The sequence below is a fragment of the Boeremia exigua genome, assembly GCF_020726555.1.
Source record: "Boeremia exigua strain MPI-SDFR-AT-0100 chromosome Unknown C7974scaffold_3, whole genome shotgun sequence".
In the NCBI taxonomy this organism is placed as follows: Eukaryota; Fungi; Ascomycota; class Dothideomycetes; order Pleosporales; family Didymellaceae; genus Boeremia; species Boeremia exigua.
In genome coordinates, this window is record NW_025763520.1 from 2691173 (window position 1) to 2714888 (window position 23716).

The following is a 23716-nucleotide window of genomic DNA, read 5'->3' on the forward strand; positions in this document are numbered from 1 at the left end:
GGAACCGCGGCTGCAGCTCAGCGCGCCGCTGTTGAGCGCAGCCGTCTCGCAGACCCTTCGCTCCGGTGCGGCGGCTAGGTTTCCGTGCACAGCGCGTCGCCCGCCGGCGGAGCCACGGCCTGCGGCTCTGCTGCGCTGCGCGCATCCCTGATTCAAGCTGCTGCAGCCGACCCACCGATCGGCGGTGCCCCCACGCCGGCTGCCCGGCAGCCCAGCAGAGCCTCCTCGTCTGCTAGGACGCAGTGGAGAATTGGTGGAGAATTACATCGTGACGCCGTCATGGAGAAAACGAATGGGGAAGCGAGCAACGCGTGATGTCTGCAGCCAGCCCCGCGCACCGGCTTGCCGGCCCCATGGTGTTGCAGGTATTGTACGGCGGCGTGATGTTGGATTCCTGCGCTCTGTCCAGCCTCTCTCGCACTTCAGGAAAATCGGCGGAGAAGTGGTTTTGAGCCGACCAACTGATCACAGAACTTGCAGCTATTATGATGCCTAGAGCTAACAAAGACTAGTCAGGCATTACCTTTATTGTAGGTAAAAAGTGGTCTATAAACTCTTTCTGGACTTTCCCTACTTTGCTGTGGTGGAATACTCGGCTCATCCTTAGTCCGCCGTTTACAATCCTGCAACGTGAGAACCACCGTAGTGCAGCCTTGCGGTGCGTGTGTACGGCCGACTCGCCATCAAGATGTCCCTCCCCACTGCTCTTCAGCCCCCAGGTGTTCGAGTGTCAGATTACGGCCGCTACTTGGTGATACAGCTCTTGCGCGGCCGTGAGCGGACAGCTGCAGCTGATGTTCAGGAATCTGATGTCGCGTCAATGCTCGCCGCTGCGTGACCTGATCAAAGCGCGCACCACGAGTCTTGACAGTGTCTCGGCCGGCGCAACGCACGTGGGCTGAATCGCCCTCCTGAACGGCCATCGTCTCCAGCGTCACTTCCACTCGCACATTCATGCACGACTCAACTCCAGGACACACTGGCTCGGCACTGCATCTAATTCTTATTGGCTGGCTGTAGTGGAGTAAAGCAGAGTGGTGAATTGAGAGTAGATAGTACATTGTGCCAGACAACACTATCGTTACCGCGTAGGCTTCCCATCCTCACCATGCTCGCGGGGCCCGTAATGCCTGATTGCGTTCGATGCATCCCGCTCGTCGCCAGCTTTCCAGGCTTTCGTCCTTAGAAGCTCTGGAATGGCTGCCAGGCCGATTGTGGGCTTGTAGTAGTGCTTGACTATTCTCACAGGATTACTCTCATCTTTCACTCGGCGCTTGCTTATCCTCACAGGACCGTTTTCTTCCCCCATTAGGTACTTGGATATTTTCGGGCCACCTTCTTCACTCCCTGAGTACTTGCCTCTCCTCTGCTTCCCTCCGAGAAGCATCTCGTCCCTGGCCTTCCTCTCAGCCTTTCTTTCTTTCCGTTCCTCTATCCTATCTTTGCGTTTTTGTTTGATCTCGGCTTTTGCGGCACGCTCCTTGGCTGCAACTTCCATTGCGGCCTGATAACGAGCGAGGTTGCCTGCCGTCTTCTCAGCCCTCACCATATAGGCAGCAAGCTCCTCTGGAGTTGCGTGAAGCTCTACGAAACGTTGATCAATGCGCTCAAGGCGATCTGCTGCACTCAGAGTTGGGTCGTTGTCGATCATGTCCAATTCCACTGAGCGTTCTTTTGTAATACGGGTCTCCTGTATCTTGAGGACCTCAACTTCGCTATCCAGAGCGTCGAGCTGTTCTTGCAACTTTGTCTGTTCGTTGGTTGCAGTTTTAGAGCGTAAGACGGTCACGCGCTCGCGTTCCTCGGCCTGTATTTTCATGAACGATTCCCTGTCCGCTACTACGTCCTGTTCTGTGCTCGTCCACCAGTCATATGCTAGCAGTCGCAACTCGCGGTGCAAGTCGCCGACGAGATAGAGACTGCCTGTAAGGACTATAGGCGACCAGGCTGCCACTTGGTCTGACATGTACTTGGCCGTACTGAGGGCTCGAAGCGCACCGACGATAGGAACATGGACTCCAGTGATCTGTGGCTGAACAGACTTCGCAATCTCGAGCAGTTCCTTAGGATCCATCGGCTTGACCCAAGGCATACCATCCACAGGACCGAAAGCAGTAGTCACAACTTTGTCTCCTGGCTTCAGCAGTGTGGCGAGATAACTCCGAGCGTCTTTGCCTTCGGTCATAGCGAGAACCCATGTGACAGGCCATCCAGACTCAGGCCGCTCTTTGGCAGGCGTTGATCCATATCTCATGGTTGCCTGCACGATGGTGTCTAGCGCCACCGCAGCGTCAGTGTTGTGTGCGCCATCAACTAAGACATGGTTTCTTAATTGGGTGGAGTGACGAAAGACTGGTGTCACTTTGACCATCTCTTGCCGTCCGGGGAATTGCCTGATTTTGTTGGCCAGGAGGGTTTTCGCGAGTTCGTTGGGTTTTGGTGTTTTCGATTCTGTCGTCTGCAACACCTGCATAGCTGCAACTACGGCCAACTGGAGATTGGTGATCTGGAATGGCTGAAGACCTTGCGTGATACGAGCCCACTTCGCGAGGCCGTACAGCGTTTGGGGAAAATTGAAGCTAGTGTTCAAGAGCTGGGGACCTGCTCCAATTTTCTGTGCGTGTTGTTCGATGACGGCCTGGACATTCACTTCATTGTCAGGGCTGATAATGTAGGGAGTGTTGGGCCTCAGGATGCCGGCTTTGTGGGAAGCGATTTGCGACAGTGTGCTGCCGAGAAAGCCTTCATGGTCCCGTGCGATCTTGGTGATGACAGACACAGCTTGGTTGTTCAGAATATTAGTGGAATCGAGCTTGCCACCCATGCCGACTTCAACGATGCCAATGTCGATTTTGGCATCGTTGAAGATGGTGAAAGCTGTGGCCGTCAAGATCTCAAATGGAGAAGCGCCGATGTGATGCTTTCTGTTGGCTGCGAGGTAGTGGGCCTCGACAGCACGAAACTTGTGCTCGCTGACGGGCTTGCCCCCAAGAGTAATGCAGTCCCATCTGAGTTCTTAGTCGAGTGCTTGCAGGCAGGGGGAAGCCCATACCTATCTACCAAATGCGGAGACGTGAATCTGCCGACGTTGCGGCTCATGCCCACCAGTATGGACGATGCATAGTGGCACACCGAGCCCTTGCCATTGGTGCCAGCCACGTGAATGGCCTTCCACCGGAACTCGACGCCCTTCAGGAGGGCAGCCACGCGTGTCAGCCCGGGCTGGATCCCAGCCATGGAGAGCTGTCAGGATGCGGCGTTGCAGGCAGCAGTTGCGTCGCAGCGGCGACTGGACAAGCTTGGATGAAGAAAGGCAAAAGGCGATCTAGCCGAATCGGGCCGCGGGTCTTGGCAGTGCGGCTTGATGTGGCCTCTGCGAGCCTTGCAACGATCAGCGGACGCGTGAGGGGCAGGACGGGCGGCCGCGGCAGAGGGAGCAGCGGCGCGCTCACGACGTCTCATCTCTGAGTGCCGGGGCCGGTGCAGGACGTCGACTGCTGCTGCCGCGGACCCGCAGGCGTGCATAAACGGCTGGAGCCTCATTTCTATCACGGGCTAGCGTGGCTAGGCCAGGAACGCTGGCTCCATCGCTCCCGTCGTCCAGCCTCCAGCGTCCATTCACCACGCATCTCGCCCGCCGCCCGCCCGTCCGCCGCTCTCGCCCGCTCTCACTGCCACCCTCATTTGTGCCGGCGGCACCCTCGCGATGGGCATCCCGGTCGGCTGGAACATTGTGCGCGACGAGGCAAAGGAGAAGGACGTGCTGCGCGCCGACCTGACCGGCGCGCGGTCGCCCATCCGACGGCGCACGCGAGGGAGGGCCGCAAGGCCGCGGCGCGAATGGTCCTTCGAGCCCTTGGAGCCCGTGCTGCTCAGCGGCCATACGCTGCGCTTCGACGGCGTGCAGCATGCCCCGCGCCTCTCACACGCTCGCACCCAGCTGCCGCCCGCCCCGCCCGTGCCCGAGCTGCGCGCGCGCGACTTCGACCGCGACGAGCTGCAGCCGCGCCCGCTGCGCACCGCCGACGGTCCCGCCGATGGCCCCGCCGACGCCGACGGCACGCGTCCGCTGCCCGCCCTGACGCCCGGCTTCGCGCCCGCGCGCCCCCGTTCGCCCGTCGTCATCCCCGGCGAGCACACCAGATCTGACGGCCCGCGCCCGCGGCGGTCACGCCTATTGGACCGCTTTATCGTGCCCGACGATGACGAGCGATACTCCGACGACGATGACGACGAGACGCCGCGCACCAACGATGACGACGGCATGTCACGCACCAACGCCGTCTCGCACCCGCCCCTCCGCCGCGTCGGCCACCGCAGGATTGCCGACGGTCCGCTGCCCGCCTCGTCGCTCCGCGAGTCCTGGTCCCCCGTCTCCACCGTCGACGGCCTTGGCGACCGCGAGCGCAGCAACAGCATGTCCAGCACCTCCTCGAACCTGCCCTGGCAAAACTTTCTCAGCACGGTAGTGCCAGACCCCGTCCCGCCCACCGCCGAGTCTTCCTTCGCCTCGTCCGCCGCCAGCGCCTCCTTCGCTGCCTCTAGCAGTCGAGCGAGCAGCAGCAACTCTAATTCGGCTCCCAGCGAGCACACCCACGTCACCATCCCGTCGCGGCGGCCGACTCCCGGTGCCGTACGCAGACGCGGCGAGGAGATGAGCGAGAGCTTCGCGCGTGCGTGCGAGTCCTCTGACGAAGGTGACTCGACCGCCTCCGACACTGAAGACGAAGCCAGCGCCAACCCTCTCACCAGACGCCGCATGCGCCCCAGCTACTTCGCCGCCCATCCGCCCAGCCCGAGGCGGTACGGCAGGAGCGTAAGAGACCAAGGCGTCGACGCACGGCGATACGTGAGGAGCTACTACGCCAACCCAAACACCCACGGCGCTCTGTACCAACTCGACGGGTCGCAAGACGCGCAGGCCGACGCGCAGATCCCCGTCGTAAGCGAGGACGAGCAGGAAGCAGACAGCTTCGCAACCGTCGCCGCCGACGACGCGGATCACAGCACGAGCCCCGCCTCCCCGCTGGACCAGGAGCTGCGGGACGCGCGTAGCCTGCTCGAGCGCCTCACGCGGCGCGGCGACATCGGCGACGACTTCTGGGCGAGCGTCGGGCTGACGAGGAGCTTCGCCGACGGCGTCGAGCGCGTGCAAGAGCGCGGACGCTTCTAGTGGGGCGTGTCGCCCTGCCCACCATCTACCCCTTCTGGCAACACGGCCGCCGGGCCAGGCTGGGCTGACAGCCAGCCTCCTGTCCCGGCGACAGGCGCGGGCCGACTTGGGGCGTGTCTTTCTCCGTCTCGGCGCGGCAGTGCGCCCGAGACTTGTTTCTGTTCTTGAGCGTTTGGGTCCGGAGTTGTTATTCTTTGCGCACGCGAAGCAGCCACAGCTGGCTATGAAAATCACGGTAAACAGACATGGATATACGATTACGCTGCACGCACGCAACGGGGCCTTCGGCGGCAGGCACGCAGACGCACGCAGGCGCCTGCGACAGTAGGATAGGATACGATAGGATACGATACGATATTAGTAGACTTCAAAAGTTGAATGCACCCTCGTGCGCTTGCCTTGCATTCGTTCCTGCATTAGCCTGCGTCTCGTGCCTGCCTCACCCCCACGTGGCGCTCCTTTCCGGCCAAGCATAAAAGCAAAATAGATCCAAAATAAAAGCAAAAAGAAGCATCTCCGGCGGGGCTCGAACCCGCAGCCTTTGGATGACCGCTCAGAGGTGGTAGAAGTCCAACGCGCTACCATTGCGCCACGGAGACCGATGAGGATTGTATGAACTTCTGGCAGAAACATCGGACTGCAGCGTTTATGTACCCGCGCATGGTGGCTGCGGTGCGGTTCCAGCCGCCACAGGACCGTTTGCGACACCGTGAAAGAGGGAGTGGGGCAGTCACGCGTCAGAGCAGTTTGGCTGAGCAGAAATGTCTGTGCTTTCATTCAAGCAGGCAACAGTATGGTGTCCCGCCTTTCCAATCTAGGTGCGCACAACACTGGCCTTCAGCGTTTGAGCAGACCTTTTCTACGTCCTACCAGCATCGTCATATCCAATCCTACCCCCCACCTAGGAGGTGTTTGCGACACCGCGAATGTTGATGCCTGCTCCGCCATTCGAGCCCTGGCCGCGGATGTTGATGCCCTCGGCCTCTCTCGAGATCCGGTCAGCCAGTCCGCGCCGGGGCTTGGGCTCGTCGAACTCGTAGTCTCTGGGTATGCTGTCGTCGCCCTTCAACCGCCCATACCCGTCGTCCTCCCCGTTGCGTGTCATGCGGCTCGCCAGCGAACGCGGCCTGGGCTCGTCGTCGTCGCGTGTGATCCGGCTGGCCAGCGAGTTGACTGGCCGTCCGTCCTTGGTCATGCGGGAGAGTAGGGAGCCACCCGACCCAGCGTCTGACCGGCGGTGGTTGCCCATCGGTGATGTCTCGACAGCGAACATGTCTTTCTGCCAGCGACCGTCTGACTTTGAGCCTCGGTCTCCGTAGTTGGCGCGGTCGTGGGTCCATCGTTCAGCGCTGGGCTCACGGCGGCGGCGCGTGTCGCGGCTGCGGCTCCGGCTGCGGTAGCGGGTGCGCACGTTGCTGCTATCTTCTGCGAACCCGAACCGACCGTCGCCCTCGTCGTTCGACGCAGGGGATGCGCTGCGGCCTCGGAGGCGGCCATGCCGCGATTCACTGGGAGGAGTTAGTCAAGATTACTTGAGGTTGCGAGGCTCGCGTACCCATCACCGCCAGGCCTGTAAGAGTCGACATCGGCATTGAGCCTGCCGGAGTCTCTCCCAGAGTCTCTGGGTCTTCTGTCTCGCCCGTCACGGTTGTCTCGCCCGTCGCGGCGGTCGCGGCCGTTTCTGTCGTTGCGGGGGTAATTGTTTCTCCGCCTCTCAACCCCGGAATCCTCGTCCATTGACATGTCTCCGCTGCGGCTGCTTGGATTAGCGTGAGAAGTGACAGCTGGCATGGTTGCCTACCTTCTCCTCCTTCGACTCCTCGAGCCATGTTCTTCGTCGCCGTAGTCAAGCAAGTCTCTCTTCGGCGGCTGTCGGCGCCGTGGCTCCCTCTGCTTGTTGTCCCTGACGTCTGGGTTGCGCTGATAGTAGTTGCTGCGGTTGGCTGCGCCCTTCGGCTTCTGGTCGCCGGCATTCGACTCTCGTACCACCAGTGCGCTGTCAGGCTTCTTCGAGTATGGCTTTGCTGGCCGAGACGTTTGCGAAGCGATCGAATTGGGGTTCGTGTCGGGATGGGTGAGGGCGGTCAGCGCGGTGGCAGCGTCTTCGGCGCTGTAGAACTCGAGGTTCACCGAGTTGTCGTTGACCCAACGCAGCTGCTTGACACGCGGTTCGGCGCCGAGGACCTCCATGGTGTAGTAGAGAGGGTCATTCGGGTCGAAAGTGCTCACGCCCTGCAGGTTCAGATACTCGGGCCATGGCTTCTGGGGCTGAAGATCCTCGAAGTATGCTGCTGGGACCGATTCGCCTTGTGTGGTTGGTTCAGGCTGCGCAAATGTCAGTCTCGGGCGGATGCGACGCGCCACGGGCGACTTGCTGCTTGTGCGACTGAGGTCTGAACGCCTGCCCCGACATCGATGTCAATGTCGTAGGCGACGTCTCCCATTTCGACGTCCATGTTGAATATAATTACTGACGTGTTAGGTCAATGGATAGGAAGACGCGGGGTGAATGGCTGGTGTCTATCCGTGCAACGATAGATGGTTCAGCCGACACCAGGGTTCGTTACGGTTAGTAGCACACCATCACGTAAGCCACCCATGATGTCAAACGGGTAACGGCGAATGACACAAAATCTCCGATTGCTGAAGTTGAGTGACCATATGTTTATCGTTTGTTAATTATCCGTTTCAAACGACCTATCAGCCGTCCTTACGAACGCTCATGCGTTCTCCTCTAGAGTAAAAGTACCAGTCTTCGTTATCAGGTACTCGTTCACAGCCACGTCCTTTCCAGATTCCTTGCCGTATCCACTCTGTTTGATGCCACCAAACGGTGACTCGGCGGCCGATGAGTTGCCTGCAATTGTCAGCTGGCTCTTGTCGAGTCATTCTCTAGTCTGCTTACCAGTGTTTAACCCGATCATGCCCGCCTCGAGGCTCTCGAATAGCCTCCACAAGCGGTCTACGTTCTTGGTAAAGAGGTATGATGCCAGGCCCATTGAAGTGTCGTTCGCCTTCTTGACCACCTCTTCTTCTGTCTCGAACTTGATGAATGTGCAGATGGGCGAGAAAATCTCCTCGTTTGCAATGTCCATGTCGGGGGTAATGCCGGTGATGACGGTAGGCTCGAAGAAGTAGCCGCCCTTCCCATCGATCTTGTTGCCACCTTTGTGAATCTTTGCCCCCTTCTTCTTCGCATCCTCTACGAGCTCGAGCGCCTTCTGCGCGCCGCGAGGAGTGGTTACTGGACCCATGGTCGTCTTCTCATCTGAGCCGTGGCCGACGACGATCTTGTCTGTCTCGGCATTCCACCTCTCGAGGAACTTGTCGAAGATGCCAGACTGAACGTAGATTCGATTTGCTGTTATACAGGCCTGGCCTGCATGGCGGTACTTGAGGGCAAAGATCTGCGACAGAGCTTGCTCGATGTTCGCATCGTCGAAGATCAAGACGGGACAGTTGCCTCCGAGCTCCAGAGTCACCTTCTTCAGGTTGTCTGCGCAGATCTTTGCAACCAGCTTTCCAACTCTGGTCGATCCGGTGAATGTAACCTTGGCAATGAGGGGATGACGGCAGAGGGCCTCACTGAGTTCGGGTGTCTTGTCAAGGTCTGTGGTCAGTACGTTCAGCGCACCAGGAGGGAAACCAGCTTTCAGCGCAAGATGCGCCAGTGCTAGGACTGTGATGGGCGTCTCTGGGCTTGGCTTCACTATCATGGTGCAACCTGCGGCAAGAGCTGCGCCAGCCTTTCGCAAGATCATGGCAATAGGGAAGTTCCAGGGAACGAGTGCTGCAGCGACACCCGCAGGCTGCTTGATGGTGAAGATGCGGCGGTTTGGCAACGCAGGCGTGAAGTTGGTGCCCTGGATGCGTTCTGCCTCTCCCGCAAACCACCATGTGAAGCCTGTTGAGTAGTCAATCTCGCCATAGGCTTCAGAGCGAGGCTTTCCAGTCTCGTAAACGAGAATCGTAGCGATGTCTTCCTTGTTGTCGCGGATCAACTGGTCCCACTTGTACAGAAACTGTGCTCTTTGGCGGGGGCTAATCTTCTTGTACTCGAGAAAAGCTTCGTGCGAATTCTTGACGGCAGCGTCGACGTCCGATGCATCGCTAGTCGGGCACTCTATCCACGGCTTTCCGGTACCGGGGTCTGCATTTCATGAGCAATAGCCAAAACAATCAGGGGAGTAACAGACCAACGACTTCGAATGTCTTGCCGGACTTCGCATCCTTCCACTCGCCACCAACACACGACTTGTTGTGGAGGAGCTCGGGGTTGTTGAGCTAGTGAAAGTCGGTCATTGAAGATTATAGGACTGTAACACTTTGCTAACCTTGAACGGAAGCTCGTACTTCTGTGCTGATCCCATATTGACGGCAACGTGACTGAAAATTGGACCGAAAATGAATTGAATGGGATGTCGAACAATCCACCAAGAAACAGCCGGACCTTTCTCGCCCTTTTGAGGATTCAGGGATCAATGACATCTATCAGCAACCCCCACCTAACGAACCATATAGCCGAACACAAGGATGACCAATGAGCGGCCATCTAGGCCGACCACCACCGCTCTGCAACCGACGTCAGCACACGTCTTTGCTACCCCTCATTGTGTTGTTCTCCGTAACACAGCGGTTGGCCCGGGAGCGCCTTGATTGGTAACCCGTAGGTGCGGCTACCATGTACGGAAGACTGTGGAGTGATCTTTGCGGAGAGAAACCCGGATATTGCTCGGTTACTTGACCATCGCTCTTACTGTCATTCTATAGGCACAGATCGAGACAAGTAATCAACACATCCCTTCTTCAACCCAAATCCCCCAACCAGAATCAACGCACACACAATGGGCAGACTTGACGGCAAAGTAGCGATTGTGACCGGTACCCCTCTCCCCCACCACCCCACTACCCAACTAACTCCCTAGGCGCTGGCTCGGGTTTCGGCGCGGGCATTGCGCTCCGCTACGCCGCTGAAGGTGCAAAGGTGCTCGTGTGCGACATCAACGAATCGACTGCGCAGGCAACAGCATCCAAGGACAGCGCCAACCTCGCAGCATTCAAGATGGATGTGACCAAGCGCGCTGACTGGGAGGCTACGATGCGGACCGTCAAGGAAAAGTTCGGGCGCTGCGATATTCTAATCAATAATGCGGGATGGAGCTATGTCAACAAGCCGACGGTAGACGTCACTGAAGAGGAGTTCGAGAGGGTGTTTGATGTCAATGTCAAGGGTGTGTACTTGGGGTGCCAGGCGTGGGTCGGTCAGGCAGTGGAGAGGAAGGAGGGGGGCGTGATCATCAACATTGCTAGTGTGGGTGCAACGAGGCCGAGGCCTGGGTTGGTGTGGTACAATGCGTCAAAGGGCGCGGTTTGGAACGTGAGTTCACTGTCGATGCTGAGGGGATAGTTGCTAATCCGCGCCAGGCAACAAAAGGCCTTGCGGCTGAGTATGGACCGCACCAGATTCGAGTCAACTCCATCTGCCCGCTTGTTACGGCAACAGGATTGTTCTCAGCGTTCACGGGCATGGAGGATACCCCCGACAACAGGAAGAAATTCATTGGCAACGTACCGATGGGCAGAATCGGAGAGATCGAGGACGTTGTGAATGCATGCGTCTTCATGGCGAGTGACGAGGCGAGGTTCATCACAGGAACGAATTTGGAAGTCGACGGTGGCCGATGCATATAGAGAAATTTCAAAATTGCGGAGCGACTGTAAGAACCTCTTGCAATCCAATCAAGACTCTTATTGTCTTCTTGGAGATGACTTTGAAACTTCCGGAACCAGTCTCCTCTGCACTCCATCCGAGACTAGTCGGTCATCTCCTCATCTTCATCCAGGAGCTCGTTCACCTCCTTTCTCCTCCGCTCAGTCTCATACGCTCTTCCATCCAGGTCTTCCGTGCCGTCAATTTCACCCATTCCAGGCGTGTCCACTGCGAGCTTTAGCGCATCTGCTCGCTCAGCAGCACTCATCTCAATCTCTCGATCCACATACACGCCCCACCCCTCCCACACAGCCCCTCGATCTCGGCTCGTCATAGGTCCAGGACTAACACGCCAGCGCTTTGTCAACTCATCCTCCCTGATTTTCGGCGCGCCTCTCATCATGCCATACGCATACGCTAACTTGTCGTATACCGCCCGGTGACATCCCTTGCCCATGGTATCCACAGCCTTCTCTTTACCTTTCCCCCCGGCTGTGCGAGACGACGGGCAGGGATACGTCTCCAGAATCGTCCAGTGGTCGGAACGCAATTTGCGGAGCGTATTCTCCCATACACCAACGGGGAGGAGGATAGCCTTGCTGAGGATTAATCGTCGGGTCTGCGCGTCCTCATGGCCTAGCAGCAGGGCGTCGGTCTCGGTGCATCCGCCGTTTCCCATCTTCGCTCCACCCGGCCCAATGCCGTTACCTGGGACGAGGATCTTGGGAAGGTAGATCTGGATTGGTGTTCTAGCGGGGGAGGACGCAGCGCGGAAGGGTGATGTGGCGAGGATTTCGGGTCCGAGGGTCGAGAATGGTGAGGGCTTTGATGGAGACAAGGAAAGAGGCGTCGGCGCGTTTCGTACGATGCCCGGGCGAGGCGGTGGCAGCATGGTGCCCAAGGGCGGCGTGGGTGATGGCTGTAGCTCTTGCAAGTGAGACGAGGCTGGCATAGATATCGAAGATCCTGGCACAATTGTCTGAGGTATTGTAGTATTTCTGGGCAGCTCCAGCCCTTGACTGAATCCTGAAGATGTCGGATATGGAGCTGGAAGTGTTCCCGGTAAACTTGTTGAAAAGTAGGGATCTGTCATGGGTCCTGTCTGAACAGAGCTCGATAGTCCGTCATCCAACTGCGATAAGTCAGATGATGATGTCTCTTGCGCTTGTAAATCTTGCTGAAGCCTGTTTACGGCAACCTGCTGTAGCAGAGGAATCAAACGCTGGGCTTGTTCCACGGTCAGGTTCTGGATGTATCTGACGATGTTAGATGTTGTAGACGGATCGGGAGCAGATAGTGAATCGAAGTCGTCTACTGGCTGGCCAACTATTCCATTGCTATCGCTCGAATTCGATGATGGGTTGCTAGCTATCGTAAAAGGAGGCGGTGGTAGTGGCGGTGGTAGCAACGGGCGTGGCAGACTCGCAGCTGACGCTTGTTCAGTAGTTGCATCCTCATCACCAGCCTCGCTTCTTGCGTTGCTGTTGGTTTCGCTTTCCACATCCATGTCTTCGTTGCCATCGTCAGACTGGGGGTGGAAAGGTTGCCGCCTTGGCCCAAGTATAGGTGAGCTTCCAATGTCAGGCTGATGCAGGAATGAAGGCTCTTCTTCTGTGTTTTCAAACACACTACTCTTCATCCTGCCCACGAGGGACTTCGGTACGATCCTGATCCTCTCTTCCTTGTTTGCTCTTTTCTCTTTAAGTTTCCGCAACATAGCGGCCATCATGTCTGTCTTCCTTGTGTACGACGGAGTAGGTGGGATGAGCGGCAGGCCAGCTGCTCCGTCGGGAACTGCATGGCTGGCAGCGAGCTGGGCTTCGACGGCGAGATTGTTGCTGATGGCGATCTCACGCTGCTTGATTTGCTTCTCCCTCCACTCGAAATGCCTCTGTGCGTATTTAGCGTCCTTTTCGTAGTTGCGGAGACCGTTGCCGGTAGATGTATCGGGCGTTTCTTTGGGGTGCTCAGCCTGCAGCTTCTGATAGTTGTTGACCTGGTTCATAGTGAGACCGGCTTCAAGGAGGAGGAAGAGGGCGCGTTGGCGGGACCTGAAGCACGCGGCATAGTACTTCGTACGTTTACGATATTCGTGGGGAACGTTGATGAGTGGTGGCAGCGGCTGATGAACCTTGGGTAGCTGCATGCCGAACTTGACTTCGCGGTATAAGAGGCGTTCGCTCTCTTCGGTGTAGAACGTGCGGCGCTCAATGGCTGCTAAATCGGGTTTCTGTCGTCCATACATCTTCGACGGTGAGCTTTGCTGCAGCTCAGTAGCCTCGCTGTCACTTACAGTTCTCTCTCCTTCTTCGTGTTGCCCGCCTGTGTTTTGAGTCTTCTCTCCCTCTTTCGGCGGCAGCACAAGAGGGTGATAGTCAAAGTCCCACAAACTTGGGATCTCCCATCTCAGCGCAGCTTTGAGCGCTTTTCCGTCGCCCTCGTGATAGTCAATCCAGCGGTACAAAAACTCGATAAAGTTGGGGACGAGTGCGCTGCCAACTTGCACAATGTCAAGCAGAATGCGCAACATATCATCCTCCAGCAGCAGCGCGCCGTCGAGCGTGCGTCGCTCGAAGATAGTGAGAGCGGGCGCTGGACGCGGCGCCGTTGGCTGCTCTTCGTCTAGGCGAACCTTTTTTGGTGATTGAGCCTGCTGCACAGGTGGCGTTTTGTCAACTTCCCACTGCACTAACCACGTCCAGAGCTCCTTGTGCGTCTGGTGTGCTAGACGAAAGGTGAAGTCCTGGATCAAGCCCATGACGATCTCATGATCCGTATCCATGCGGTAAACCAGCACGTTTTGAGCATACTCTTCGTACGGAACGAGTGTTGGTAGCGGCTCGGCATTGCCAACGACGTCCTGCAGCTCGAGGTAGCGGTCGTCGAGCAGGTCGAGCACCTTGCCGAAAGATGCCATACCGTGCGCAGTACTTACTTTGAATGCAAGGTCGGAGGGATGTTGTGGTCAAATGGTGAAAGTGCAGAAGGCAAAAAAGTCGGGATTATAGGAGTTTGTGGTCTAACGGTGAAAGTGCTGAAGTGAAGGTGAGAGGGCAGAATGTGACACAAGAAACACGCAGAGTTGAGTCGCATACTCGGAAGGCACGCAAGAAGCGACACTCCACCCTACTTGAGGAATTTCGATGCAGCTAGCAGTTCCACAATGGTCGCTGTGAGAAGGGTATCGTCGCATTCACTCGCACGCCTCGTCCAGCTATCTCGCCCACAGCGCACCTATTTCCCGCTCTCTCTGATCTTCTGTGCAATGTTGCTCACCCTGTCTTCAGCGCTCTCCCTGACCCTCCTCCAATCTGTGTTGTACGCCACCTGCACCGACTCTTCCAGCACCCTATTCCACCTGTCCTTGGCCATCTCGGCCAGCCCGATCGGCACCTCACGCGCCCTGGGTTCGCGCTCGGGCTCCTTGGGCTCGTAGAAGCTTGTGAGGACGTTGCGCTGTTGGCGCAGCAACGCAGCTTGCGTCGCGCGGTTCTGTGCGTGCAGGGAGATGGAGAGGTAGAGGATGGCCGAGGTGAGGGTGAAGCCTCCGAGCTATTATGTTGTAAGTGGCAGCATATAGGGTAAGGCTGATGGGCACTCACGAAGCCGGTTGTCATACCCATGATGAGCTCAGGGTGATGAGGTGTGCGTGGATCGAAGGTACGGCAGGTCCAATGGCTGATGAATTGCAATCGCAGACCTGCTCCTGATAGCCTGAAGAGGGGATGGTGTTAACGATTCGTAGGTGAAAGGCGCAAGCCTGCGATCAGCGGTCGCGTATGAAGCTGTTGACATGTGAGGTCAGCGCCGCAATCGCGCGATCAGCCGCATCTTGCCTAGCTAGGCAGGTTTGCAAAACAGTCGATCGCTGCACCGCATTACTTGTGAAACTTCGACATGCTAATCAATTTTGGGTATCGTGGATGAGGCAGCAAAGCATGTTGATTGGCTTCTGGGTGCTCTTTTTATGGGCCTGGCTTCAGAGACCCGCTGAGATGCCGCTCAGAGAGTAGTAATTGCATAACTTCTTGTTATGTCTCTCACGGCTTTGTCTAGGTCGTCTCGAGATTGTTAGAAGAAAATTGGAGAGACCCCACAAAATCAGGAATACTGGCCGTTCTTACACCAGGATACTCTCGATTTAGTGCAGCAAGGAAAGGCTACCTTCGACATGCGGTCCATCAATCTACGCCGAAGGTAGGTCAATCAGGTAAGATGTTACTCTTGTACACTTTAGTTTTGACAAGTTCGAGAGAGTCTAAGTCCATGCATTCGCAATTGTCGAAGGCCACAGATACCGGTAAGACGCTTCTTCTTCCGCCTGTGCTCGACAAGCACGGAACAGCGTGGCTGAGTGACCAGAAGGTAGCATAAACTGGAACACCTTGTTATTGATCGCAGCTCATTATCATAAGGTTCCGAATCATCTGTCATTGAGCGAGTCTCCACCTATGGAGAATTCTGTAGTCGCACACTGCAGCAGCACAGCCTCAGCCTTGTTGGGCACAATTGCATACGACAACGCATCGTTGCCAAACAATTTGCAGAAACCTGGATTTCCATTGGTCAGAATCTACCTTGAAGAGGCTGAGTCTGCAGACGTACGTATCATCTGTGTTGGTTGTGGGTTCCGGCCAGTTCTTTCACGGCTCATACGTGCACAAGCATGCACCCACGCCACGGCCAAGACGGCTTGAACTCCTCTTTCAGCTTGAGTTGCTTGGAACGACTCCACAGTGTCCGGTGTGGCTTTGATCAAACCAAACCATAGTACCTAAGTCAAAGCCTCAATTCGTAATGCCTTGGGGGCTGTGCGCAGTCCCTCATTTCGAGACTCATGGTCCTTCATGTGTTGGTACATCTGCATTTAAGCCATCGTAACCCCCCAAATACATATAAAGCCAGAAGAGATCCAATTCTCCATCTTTGAATAAGAGGGTACTGCTCGCTCGTAGTCAAAATGCTTTCTATATCGTATTCCGCGCTACCAAGAACAGCAGCCTTGCAGAGGCCTTTGTATCTCAAACTACCTTAGCATTCTGTTCAACTATCATTATTCGATATTCGCTACTTAAAGCACTGACATATCATGTCTGATCCCTATGAGCGCACTCTCCAACTAGTCTTCGGCATCGTCGGTGTGTTCAGCACATTGATCACACTTGCGGGTCTACACTACCGAGATTCTCTTGGCTGCGTATTATTTCGTCGAGTGTTCTTGAATCATGTTCGAGGTGATTTTGATCCCTTCCACATCTGACATTGTAATGCTAAGTCTACCTCAGTCACCGACCCTGAAACCGATCCTCTTACAGTGACAGACACATCAAGCCAACCGCCCGTCCAGTACTCACGGCGAACTACTCTGCCTCCATCGTACGACCTCTCGGTCCGCTCTACATCTGGACACACACCAACAGCTTCGCCCTCGTCTCCAGCACACGCCTCGACCGACACGGCCCAAGCATTGATCAATGCCGATATAGTTGACCTTGATTCACCGGACAACGACGTTACCACATCGATCTCCAACTCAACTCAGAAATAGCCAGCCTACTTGGGAATCGTTACTGATGAACTATCAAGAGTCGTTGAGTGGTATCCAACAAGTGGCAAAGGCAAGGTTGCGACAAGAGTTGATCGCTGTTTCCTCGACATGAATGCCGGCACACCAAAATAGACACACGCATATAGAGGAAGGACGATAGGGCCTCTCCACATCCGCAGCAGATTTAGCCTTAATCTCAGCAGAAAATTGATGTCTCTGAGACCAAATCCTTGCTTTTGCTTTTCATGTGAGAGCTCCAGTTTCATCAAACTCACGCCGTCTACAGAACCAAGCGTGTCCATTGAACGCCTTAGGGGCGATAGTCCGTGAACGAAGACCTGAATATCGCCATGCGCGCAACGATATCTCGCCAAATTACCTCCATCGTTTCGAGCGGTTTGCCGTTCTACCTGTGTGTCCTCGCAAAGCAGTGGAGCGACTCTAACGCACAGCAAGACACGTGAATCTGTAGATGGTTTCCCGTGGTGTCAGTCATTCAAACTTACACTGTTCCATTTCCTTCAAAAGCCATGCCCACTGTATCCAGGTTCTGCATCAATCAATGAACATGTCATCGTAGAGTCTGCCATGCAAGAACCGTGCCTAGATTGGTAGCATCCTGTCCCTCCATCATTGCGACCGAATCATATTCAAACTGATATTGCAAACACGCCGAAAGTCATCTTAGCGTGTAATTAATGCAGCTGACGTGCAGATGCAGCCTGTTGCATGCACAGCGCAGTCATCCTGGTTGTCCGAGCCGCGCACAGCAACGGTGTGTGCGGACCAATACCGAAAGCACCCGATGCAAGCCACCAGCAAGCCGTAGTCTAAGGATGCACCAGGTGAAAATCAGGCTGGTCGTACGCCGGATCACCCTACCAGAATACAGGGATCCTTCTTCCTCCGGACGAGTTAGGTGTAGCCAGCGAACAGAGCTGTGAGCTAAGTTCACCAGCGATGTCGGAAAGCCGACGGTCTTCCCGTCGGTCCTTCAGAATGGGTAGGCTGTGATACTGGATGTTACTACGCTCACGGAGAGAAGTAGCGGGCTAAGAACTAACCCAGCGGGATCTCTGCATAGCCGAGATCAGTCGGGTGCTTGATTGACAGGAGGGAGGGTTGAACCGGCAGGAGATTCGAGTTGAACCAGCAGGAGATTCGACCAGTCTGTCTAGTGACGAACAGCCTGTGTGTAGCTACCAACACGCACCTCAAGCCGCTTCTCACCCCATTGGACGAAATTGCCGTTTGGTTCTCTTCCAAGAACCATGAGACATGTTCTCGCAATTGTCCGGTCAAATATCAGCACGACATACCATAGCAAGTCTTTCGATGCAGCCGTATAAGTATCCATGACTTGCTTTGGATCGCTGGGTCGCTCGTCCAGACCGTCGATTTCAAGCCTCTTTCTCCATACAACTAACACTTCACTGGTGAAGACCGCTTTCCTCGAACTCAACACCTCCAATTGACACAAGTGCATGTCATCCTCAAGCAACCGCACCGAGATCACACTGCAGATAAGCTTCGGCATCATCAGTGTCCTCGGCATCATCGTCGCGCTCGCTGGACTGCACTATCGAGATTCCCTGGGCTGCGTACTCTTTCGGAGTCGCCGTGCTCGGTCTAAGTCTTCTTGTATGTATCGGTACTCTCTGCTCCGGTGCTCCGCTGATACGGTGATCCAGATGAGGGCCTCTCGTCTCGAGCCTTGACCCCCTTGGGGGCTAGTGAGGTGGACTTGGAGGTAGCAAGTGGCGTCCTGCTTTCTCAGACGGTGTCGACACACACAGCGCCGGCGAGTGATAGGCAAGCAGAGGTCATGCATGCCCCGACTGACTCTTTAATTGTACCGCAACCGGTATACGATACGTCTCGTAGTCTATCGTCACCTTATCGTGTCGGTGTTTAGTAATAGTTGTTAAATGTGGTGCTTGAACGTGTTCGGGACGGGGCTGCGTAGGTATTCGACAGAACCATGTCATAGACTAAGAGATGAAGTGTCAAGTCGGATGATGCCACTCAGTACCAATCACATCACCCATGTCTCCAGTAACATCAGTGCAGAAAATGCGTCAGAAGATCATGCCATACATATACATACTTTCATATAGTCTTGCCGAGACTCCAGCCATGCCATAAACCCCAATAACCACAAACACCTGGTACAATATGCAATCCAATATGCCATGCAAACGAGTGGAACCCGGACAACGCCGTCGCTAAGATGTGCAGACTATGTAGGAAAGAAGGCTCAGATGATAACACTATGCAGACGCTATAAAGAATGAATGTGCCGAGGCTGGAAATGTACTCAGGATGCGGGTGTTCAGATGCGGCGCGATGTTTGGCTCAGCAGCCTATCTGCTCGTTCAAAGACATTGAGGGTACCGGATCCGTGGCCGGGCGGGAACTTGGGCGTGTTTGGCACCGTGGCTTGCGCTGCGGCGCCGAGAGCAGCACTTAGTGGTGTTGCAGGGGTACCGTACCCACCTGACCCTTGTGACAGTAGGCTTGCTGTCGAGTAGGGTTGCGCCGAGTAGTTTGAGTTCGCCGTGGGGACCTGGGTGTTGATGTTGCTGAGGTAGGAAGGATGCCCGCTAGCGCTTAGGCCTGGCCGATTGTGGAACCTTGGGGGTTGCGTGCGTGATGTGATGGATGACAGCGATGGTGGACCCATTGAGGTAGGGTTGTTGGACGTCAGGTGCGACCATGGAGAACTGTAGATGGCAGCACTGGCCTCTTTGACCGTCATGTGGAGCGGTTTCAACAGCTGCTTCAGCTCAGAGCTCAGAAGCTTGTGATCCTTGCCTTGCTGTTTGTACGCAGAGGCTAGTTCACCCCAAGCCTGAAACAAATGTAAGCCGTGGTGCTTTGTATGAAACAAACGGGACGGGGAAACAAACCTTGATGAAACCCATGCACTGTTGCCAGAAGTCCGTCTGGTTGCGAGTGTAACTGTCTTTTAGCTGCATCTGCGACAGGCGGTTCGCAAGAGGAATCGTCATCTGCTGTACCTCGTTGCTCTTATCAATGAGGCTAGCAAGTGCTTTGATTCGAGGATGGTCGTTATCCAGGTCCCGGCGCAACGCGTCGAATTGCTCTCTCAGCAGACGTGTGGCTTGGGGGATGGCCGCTCTGCAGCTCTCGCTAGCGTGCTTCAGCTTTTGGTAGACTTTGTCGAACTGAGCGTCCTCATCAGACTCGTCAAAGCTGCTGTTCATCGTGTTTGACCGGGTCATTGTCGTAGCCAGAGTCGAGAAAGACTCCCCTGATCTGGGCGTAGCAGCGCTGATGCTGTTCATTGTGTTTGTCCGGCTGTTCTCATTGCTGTGCAAGATGACTGGCGGTGGCACCTGGTATTGGCTTCGCTGTGGTGGCGATGTTGGGAACCGTCGAACCCGTGGCTTTGCGCGTACTGTGCTAGGTGCGTCGGCCGCACTTGGTCTTCGTGAGCTTTCAAGCGTATCCTTGAATTGCGCCCCCAGTACCGAACAAGCATTCCTCATTTCGATCAAACTGCCCTGTTGAAGAAATAGAAACGTCCGTAGAACCTGCGGGTTCGCATTTTGCGTGATCTCCACACGGTTCTCTGCAATAGAGAGGGTGATCGACATGAACGATTCCAGACATCGTAATGCATACATGTACACGCTCCTCGAGAGCCTCTGTGCTTCCTCCTCGTCCTCTTCGACAAGTCTGCCGAATTTGTTGAGAACGTCGCTCAGCGCCCTGATGTTGAGATAGGCGCTCGAGAAGCGACGATAGAAGTCTTCCTTTCGGCGAAGCGCCTCCTTTGGCCTCGTCGTCAGCTTGATAGCACGGACCATATGAGATACGCAGTCGTGGAGCTGGGATATGGCATAGAGAAAGTTCCTGGCAGCCTCGACAACGATGTCAGGAGCACGAGATCCGCGCCTGTGCTCTCGCACGTCAGACAGCGGGCGATTCGCCAGCGACCTGACCGTTCCTGTGTCGCCGTAGCCAATGGCAGTGGCAGGCCCAGAAACACCGTTGGCTGTGATGGAAGGAATGACGATGCCCTGGCTGAAACCGCGGAAATGGCTGGTGCGTCGCAGCTCGTCGACGGAGCCAAGCTGCTCCGAGGGCTGGTGCTTGTTGGTGTAGATACCCATGCGCTTCTGACGGTGAGTCGACGGACCAGCGCCCTCACTCTGGCTTCTGTTCCGCTCATTCAAGCCATTTGTCAAGACCAAGGGCGAGATTGGAGGTCGAATCTTGGTGCCATTATTGCTGGTCTGCGAGGACACACGAAAGTGAGATCGGCTGGGGATGGGGGGAGCACCGGGGATAAGGGGGCCAGCGAGACCTGGGGAGTCTGCTCGGCCCTCTGCGAAGCCGTCGAGGGTGCTGACGCTGGGCCGCACGGGGAAGCGCGCACCGGCAGCTCGCTTGTTGGGGCGGGGCGTTTCGGGGTTGCTCTCGGTCCAGCTCTCGTCGCTGGAGGACTCGACGCGCAGGCGCTCGAGCTCGGCGCGCTGGCGCTGCTTGGAGGCCTGCTGACGCATGAACTTCTTGACCTGGGTGGCGATGACGGCATCGCGCTCGTTCTCGTTGGACGGCGAGGGGGCGTTGTCGCGGATGGTGCAGACGTCGGGCGGCGGGAAGGTCAGCGGGTTGCTGTCGAGCTTGAGGACCTGCAGCGTGTTCATCTCGCCCAGCGACACGGGCAGCTCCTCGATCTTGTTCTTGGCAATGGCCAGCACCTTGAGCGAGGTCAGGTTGACAATCTGCGGCGGGACGGCGCGGATCTTGTTGCGGCTGACGTCCAGGATCTCCAGCGAGGTCATCTCGAGAATCTGCGGCTGTCAGCAGCGGCGGGCGAGCGGGACGGGCGGGCGACGGACGGCGCTGGGAATCTCGCGCATGGCATTGTAGCGCACGTTGAGGTAGCGCAGGCGGCGGCACTCGATCAGGCGCGACGGCAGCGTCTGCAGCAGGTTGTGCGAGAGGGCGAGCCTGGCGGGGTCAGCGGCGGACAGGGCGGCGGCGGGCGGGGGCCGGCAGCGCACCTCTCGATCTCCTGGCGGATGACATCGACGACCTCGTCCGGCAGGCGCGCGATGTTCTTGTGGCCCAGGTCGATGGTAATGCCCGTGTGCTGCTGCTGCACCTCGCGCGGGGCGTCGGGGCCACGCTGGCTGATGTCCTGGCGCGAGTGGCTGAAGGCCGCCTTTGCGAGGGCGACCACCTCGTCGTCCGGGATCGGGACGGGCGCGTCGTTGCTCATGGCGAGCGGCGGGCAGACATGTCGGGGGCGACGTTGGTGCGCGGTGCGGTGTCGTCGAGAGCGCCAGCGTACCTTGCGCTAGTCGGCGGCGTTCCTGACATGGGTGGTCGGGCCAGTCACAGCCAGTCGCCCGCGGAAACGCAGCCCTGTCGCCGCCGCTGGAACCGCGTCCTGTCTGCTGCAGCGTGGAGCCTCCACGGCCTGTCCCGTGACTGTCCGCTATCGTCGAAGCCGTGCAGGCGGGCCTCTGTCGCTGCTGTGTCGAGTGTGGTCGCGAACATCCACGTCACGTGACCGCACCGTTGTGCTCGTGCAGCCTCCCGCGGGGAGATCGGCGAATAGACGGCAGTCGGAGCGACTTCCCTCGCCCCAGGCCAACCGTCGCTGCCTCCACCATGGCCTGCCGTGCTGCAGCGCCGCTGATAGGTTGCATTACCACAAAATGCACCCCTGGCAATCGCAGCAGCCACTTGCAGTGCAGGACGTCAACCGTTGAACGGGCTCCCCAACCGCGCCCATCGATCGCACGCTAGCAGGTGGGCCGTCGATTGGCCGTTGATTTCGTCATGGCGATCGGCTGCCGTTGTGGGCCAAACTTAGCTATCTGAATGTCATTGTTCAACAGCCTCTCCACAGCGAGAGCCTCACGATCGACTAGAGCGCAGACATCGTCATGGACTATGACGACTACCCGCCTCCTATTCGCCGCTCCCCTCGAGCGGCCCACGAGCTACAGCGAGTCTTTGAGCAGCTCCAAATCCAAAACAACAAGCCGGCCGACACCAGCGACGACGACGAAGATGGGGACGACTACGGTGATCAAGAGGAGATCCCTCCACTCGTGCCATGGAGACGCCTGGATTTATATGAAGAACCGCCAATGACTCCCAGTCCAGGCGAACCACCGCCTCGCTGTCCGTCACATGTGAATCCATTGCGATCCCATCCGGTTGCGGAAGACAAACCATCAGCTTCGACACCTCCTGCGCCAGCGCCAGCGCCAGCGCCGGCACCGACATCAGTACCGACATCAGCACCAACTTCAGCACCGACACGTCCAGCGCCCCGCTACCGGTACTCTCATCCCTTCAGAGAGCAGCTGTCTGCCCTGCAATCGCCTGAACCAGCACCTCAACCAGCACCAGAGCCACTGCCTGAACCAGCGCCAGAACCGGCACCTCGTCGGCGCCCCATGAACCTCGTGTCGTACAAGCCCGCCAACCAGCGACTCCACCCTCGTCTCCGCAGACGGACTTCCCTGGATACGATAGCCTCGGTGACGACAACAGCTTCCGTGGTCGATTCGGAGGCACTCGATGATGAGACACCCTCCCCATCCATGTTCACTCTCGAATCTGAGTATCCTATAACACCAGACGTGGACCTGGGACCACCGCCGATGAACGAGCCACCGAAGCCTGCCTCGTTACCGCAGTCGTTACGCACAGCAAGCATGAATTCAATACCATCGACGCCTGTAAGCTCTGCAGAGAATCACCCATCTAGAGGGGTCCTGCAGAAGCTGAAGCCTTCCAAGAGAAAGGATTCGGTCGGGACTGACTGCGGGGGCGAGCGGCTTGTCATAGAGCGGACAGTGTCGGTAGACCAGACATCGTATCGCTCCAATTCGTCAAGTGCATCCAACACAATATCGTCAGGCGCGCCTTCGCAGTATCCGCCCTCGACAGGCAACTCGCGGTCAAGCAGTACCTGGACAGCGAGCTCGCATGACATCAGTGGGTTGACGCCGGAGGAACTGAAAAAGTGCAAGAAGAAGGGCATCAACCCAGCACTGTTCGCTGAGATGAAGGCAGCCAGGAAGGGCAAGTGGACCAGCCCGATCGCAGGAAATACGTTCTTGGCTTGAAGCGACGTGGAGGTATCGGACGGCCACTCCCATGCTGGCCGTGCCGTGCCCCTGCGCAAAGTCTCTGCGACATATGCAGCTAAGGAAACGGATATGTATTCAGCCAGGCCGCCCGCTGCCCCGAAGGCCTTGGGTCCTTGGAGTGTCGCCAGCCATTCGGATCC

The 23716-nt window shown here is 56.9% G+C and overlaps 9 protein-coding genes and 1 non-coding gene across 10 annotated transcripts; 3 read left to right on the forward strand and 7 right to left on the reverse strand.

Moving 5' to 3' along the window:
* Positions 1-878: 878 nt before the first annotated feature.
* On the reverse strand, positions 879-3337 carry C7974DRAFT_389047 (Mur ligase). Its single transcript, XM_046141325.1, has 2 exons — positions 3053-3337; positions 879-3008 (listed from the first exon to the last, which is right to left on the reverse strand). Exons 1-2 carry the CDS (start codon positions 3235-3237, stop codon positions 1082-1084), a joined length of 2112 nt encoding a protein of 703 aa, XP_046000737.1. The 5' UTR covers positions 3238-3337; the 3' UTR covers positions 879-1081.
* A 125-nt stretch (positions 3338-3462) lies between these two features.
* Positions 3463-5572, forward strand: C7974DRAFT_389048 (uncharacterized protein). The gene has a single exon (XM_046141326.1). The coding sequence runs from the start codon at positions 3707-3709 to the stop codon at positions 5171-5173; it is 1467 nt and encodes a 488-aa protein (XP_046000738.1). The 5' UTR covers positions 3463-3706; the 3' UTR covers positions 5174-5572.
* A 51-nt stretch (positions 5573-5623) lies between these two features.
* C7974DRAFT_137323 (uncharacterized protein) lies at positions 5624-7737 on the reverse strand. The gene is made up of 4 exons (XM_046135507.1): positions 7549-7737; positions 6975-7498; positions 6729-6929; positions 5624-6681 (listed from the first exon to the last, which is right to left on the reverse strand). The coding sequence occupies exons 1-4, from the start codon at positions 7627-7629 to the stop codon at positions 6075-6077; spliced, it is 1413 nt and encodes a 470-aa protein (XP_046000739.1). The 5' UTR covers positions 7630-7737; the 3' UTR covers positions 5624-6074.
* Positions 5685-5772, reverse strand: C7974DRAFT_t42. The gene has a single exon. It is a non-coding gene; the product is annotated as a tRNA-Arg (tRNA).
* Positions 7738-7777: 40 nt separating the features above from the next.
* Positions 7778-9637, reverse strand: C7974DRAFT_389051 (Aldehyde/histidinol dehydrogenase). Its single transcript, XM_046141327.1, has 4 exons — positions 9508-9637; positions 9370-9457; positions 8079-9323; positions 7778-8030 (listed from the first exon to the last, which is right to left on the reverse strand). Exons 1-4 carry the CDS (start codon positions 9541-9543, stop codon positions 7894-7896), a joined length of 1506 nt encoding a protein of 501 aa, XP_046000740.1. The 5' UTR covers positions 9544-9637; the 3' UTR covers positions 7778-7893.
* A 34-nt stretch (positions 9638-9671) lies between these two features.
* Positions 9672-10925, forward strand: C7974DRAFT_137392 (3-ketoacyl-reductase-like protein). The gene is made up of 3 exons (XM_046135508.1): positions 9672-10054; positions 10099-10550; positions 10598-10925. Exons 1-3 carry the CDS (start codon positions 10018-10020, stop codon positions 10862-10864), a joined length of 756 nt encoding a protein of 251 aa, XP_046000741.1. The 5' UTR covers positions 9672-10017; the 3' UTR covers positions 10865-10925.
* A 1296-nt stretch (positions 10926-12221) lies between these two features.
* On the reverse strand, positions 12222-13800 carry C7974DRAFT_354529 (uncharacterized protein; the record flags this gene model as incomplete). The annotated part of the gene is made up of 2 exons (XM_046139554.1): positions 12222-13128; positions 13177-13800. Coding segments are annotated over 2 exons (1530 nt in total), but the record flags the coding sequence as incomplete, so codon positions are not given.
* A 32-nt stretch (positions 13801-13832) lies between these two features.
* Positions 13833-14686, reverse strand: C7974DRAFT_137416 (uncharacterized protein). Its single transcript, XM_046135509.1, has 2 exons — positions 14486-14686; positions 13833-14435 (listed from the first exon to the last, which is right to left on the reverse strand). Exons 1-2 carry the CDS (start codon positions 14504-14506, stop codon positions 14118-14120), a joined length of 339 nt encoding a protein of 112 aa, XP_046000743.1. The 5' UTR covers positions 14507-14686; the 3' UTR covers positions 13833-14117.
* A 3690-nt stretch (positions 14687-18376) lies between these two features.
* On the reverse strand, positions 18377-22021 carry C7974DRAFT_137507 (RAM signaling pathway protein-domain-containing protein). Its single transcript, XM_046135510.1, has 4 exons — positions 21468-22021; positions 21303-21414; positions 19341-21254; positions 18377-19282 (listed from the first exon to the last, which is right to left on the reverse strand). The coding sequence occupies exons 1-4, from the start codon at positions 21683-21685 to the stop codon at positions 18764-18766; spliced, it is 2763 nt and encodes a 920-aa protein (XP_046000744.1). The 5' UTR covers positions 21686-22021; the 3' UTR covers positions 18377-18763.
* A 337-nt stretch (positions 22022-22358) lies between these two features.
* Positions 22359-23552, forward strand: C7974DRAFT_373919 (uncharacterized protein; the record flags this gene model as incomplete). Its single annotated transcript, XM_046140129.1, has 1 exon — positions 22359-23552. One exon carries the CDS (start codon positions 22359-22361, stop codon positions 23550-23552), a length of 1194 nt encoding a protein of 397 aa, XP_046000745.1.
* Positions 23553-23716: the final 164 nt, after the last annotated feature.

What these genes read in the sequence shown, in the direction of transcription:
- C7974DRAFT_389047 (XM_046141325.1), bottom strand. Translation starts at nt 3,237, where the DNA reads ATGGCTGGGATCCAGCCCGGGCTGACACGCGTGGCTGCCCTCCTGAAG. An exon ending in TCTCCGCATTTGGTAGATAG is followed by an intron (nt 3,009 to 3,052) that starts GTATGGGCTTCC and finishes CTAAGAACTCAG; the next exon opens with ATGGGACTGCATTACTCTTG.
- C7974DRAFT_389048 (XM_046141326.1), top strand. Translation starts at nt 3,707, where the DNA reads ATGGGCATCCCGGTCGGCTGGAACATTGTGCGCGACGAGGCAAAGGAG.
- C7974DRAFT_137323 (XM_046135507.1), bottom strand. Translation starts at nt 7,629, where the DNA reads ATGGACGTCGAAATGGGAGACGTCGCCTACGACATTGACATCGATGTC. An exon ending in AGACCTCAGTCGCACAAGCA is followed by an intron (nt 7,499 to 7,548) that starts GCAAGTCGCCCG and finishes ACATTTGCGCAG; the next exon opens with CCTGAACCAACCACACAAGG. An exon ending in AGGAGTCGAAGGAGGAGAAG is followed by an intron (nt 6,930 to 6,974) that starts GTAGGCAACCAT and finishes TAATCCAAGCAG; the next exon opens with CCGCAGCGGAGACATGTCAA.
- C7974DRAFT_389051 (XM_046141327.1), bottom strand. Translation starts at nt 9,543, where the DNA reads ATGGGATCAGCACAGAAGTACGAGCTTCCGTTCAAG. An exon ending in AGTACGAGCTTCCGTTCAAG is followed by an intron (nt 9,458 to 9,507) that starts GTTAGCAAAGTG and finishes GACTTTCACTAG; the next exon opens with CTCAACAACCCCGAGCTCCT. An exon ending in CAAGACATTCGAAGTCGTTG is followed by an intron (nt 9,324 to 9,369) that starts GTCTGTTACTCC and finishes CATGAAATGCAG; the next exon opens with ACCCCGGTACCGGAAAGCCG.
- C7974DRAFT_137392 (XM_046135508.1), top strand. Translation starts at nt 10,018, where the DNA reads ATGGGCAGACTTGACGGCAAAGTAGCGATTGTGACCG. An exon ending in CAAAGTAGCGATTGTGACCG is followed by an intron (nt 10,055 to 10,098) that starts GTACCCCTCTCC and finishes CTAACTCCCTAG; the next exon opens with GCGCTGGCTCGGGTTTCGGC. An exon ending in CAAAGGGCGCGGTTTGGAAC is followed by an intron (nt 10,551 to 10,597) that starts GTGAGTTCACTG and finishes AATCCGCGCCAG; the next exon opens with GCAACAAAAGGCCTTGCGGC.
- C7974DRAFT_137416 (XM_046135509.1), bottom strand. Translation starts at nt 14,506, where the DNA reads ATGGGTATGACAACCGGCTTC. An exon ending in TGGGTATGACAACCGGCTTC is followed by an intron (nt 14,436 to 14,485) that starts GTGAGTGCCCAT and finishes ACAACATAATAG; the next exon opens with CTCGGAGGCTTCACCCTCAC.
- C7974DRAFT_137507 (XM_046135510.1), bottom strand. Translation starts at nt 21,685, where the DNA reads ATGAGCAACGACGCGCCCGTCCCGATCCCGGACGACGAGGTGGTCGCC. An exon ending in TGCGCGAGATTCCCAGCGCC is followed by an intron (nt 21,255 to 21,302) that starts GTCCGTCGCCCG and finishes TGACAGCCGCAG; the next exon opens with ATTCTCGAGATGACCTCGCT. An exon ending in AGTGCATGGGTTTCATCAAG is followed by an intron (nt 19,283 to 19,340) that starts GTTTGTTTCCCC and finishes CATTTGTTTCAG; the next exon opens with GCTTGGGGTGAACTAGCCTC.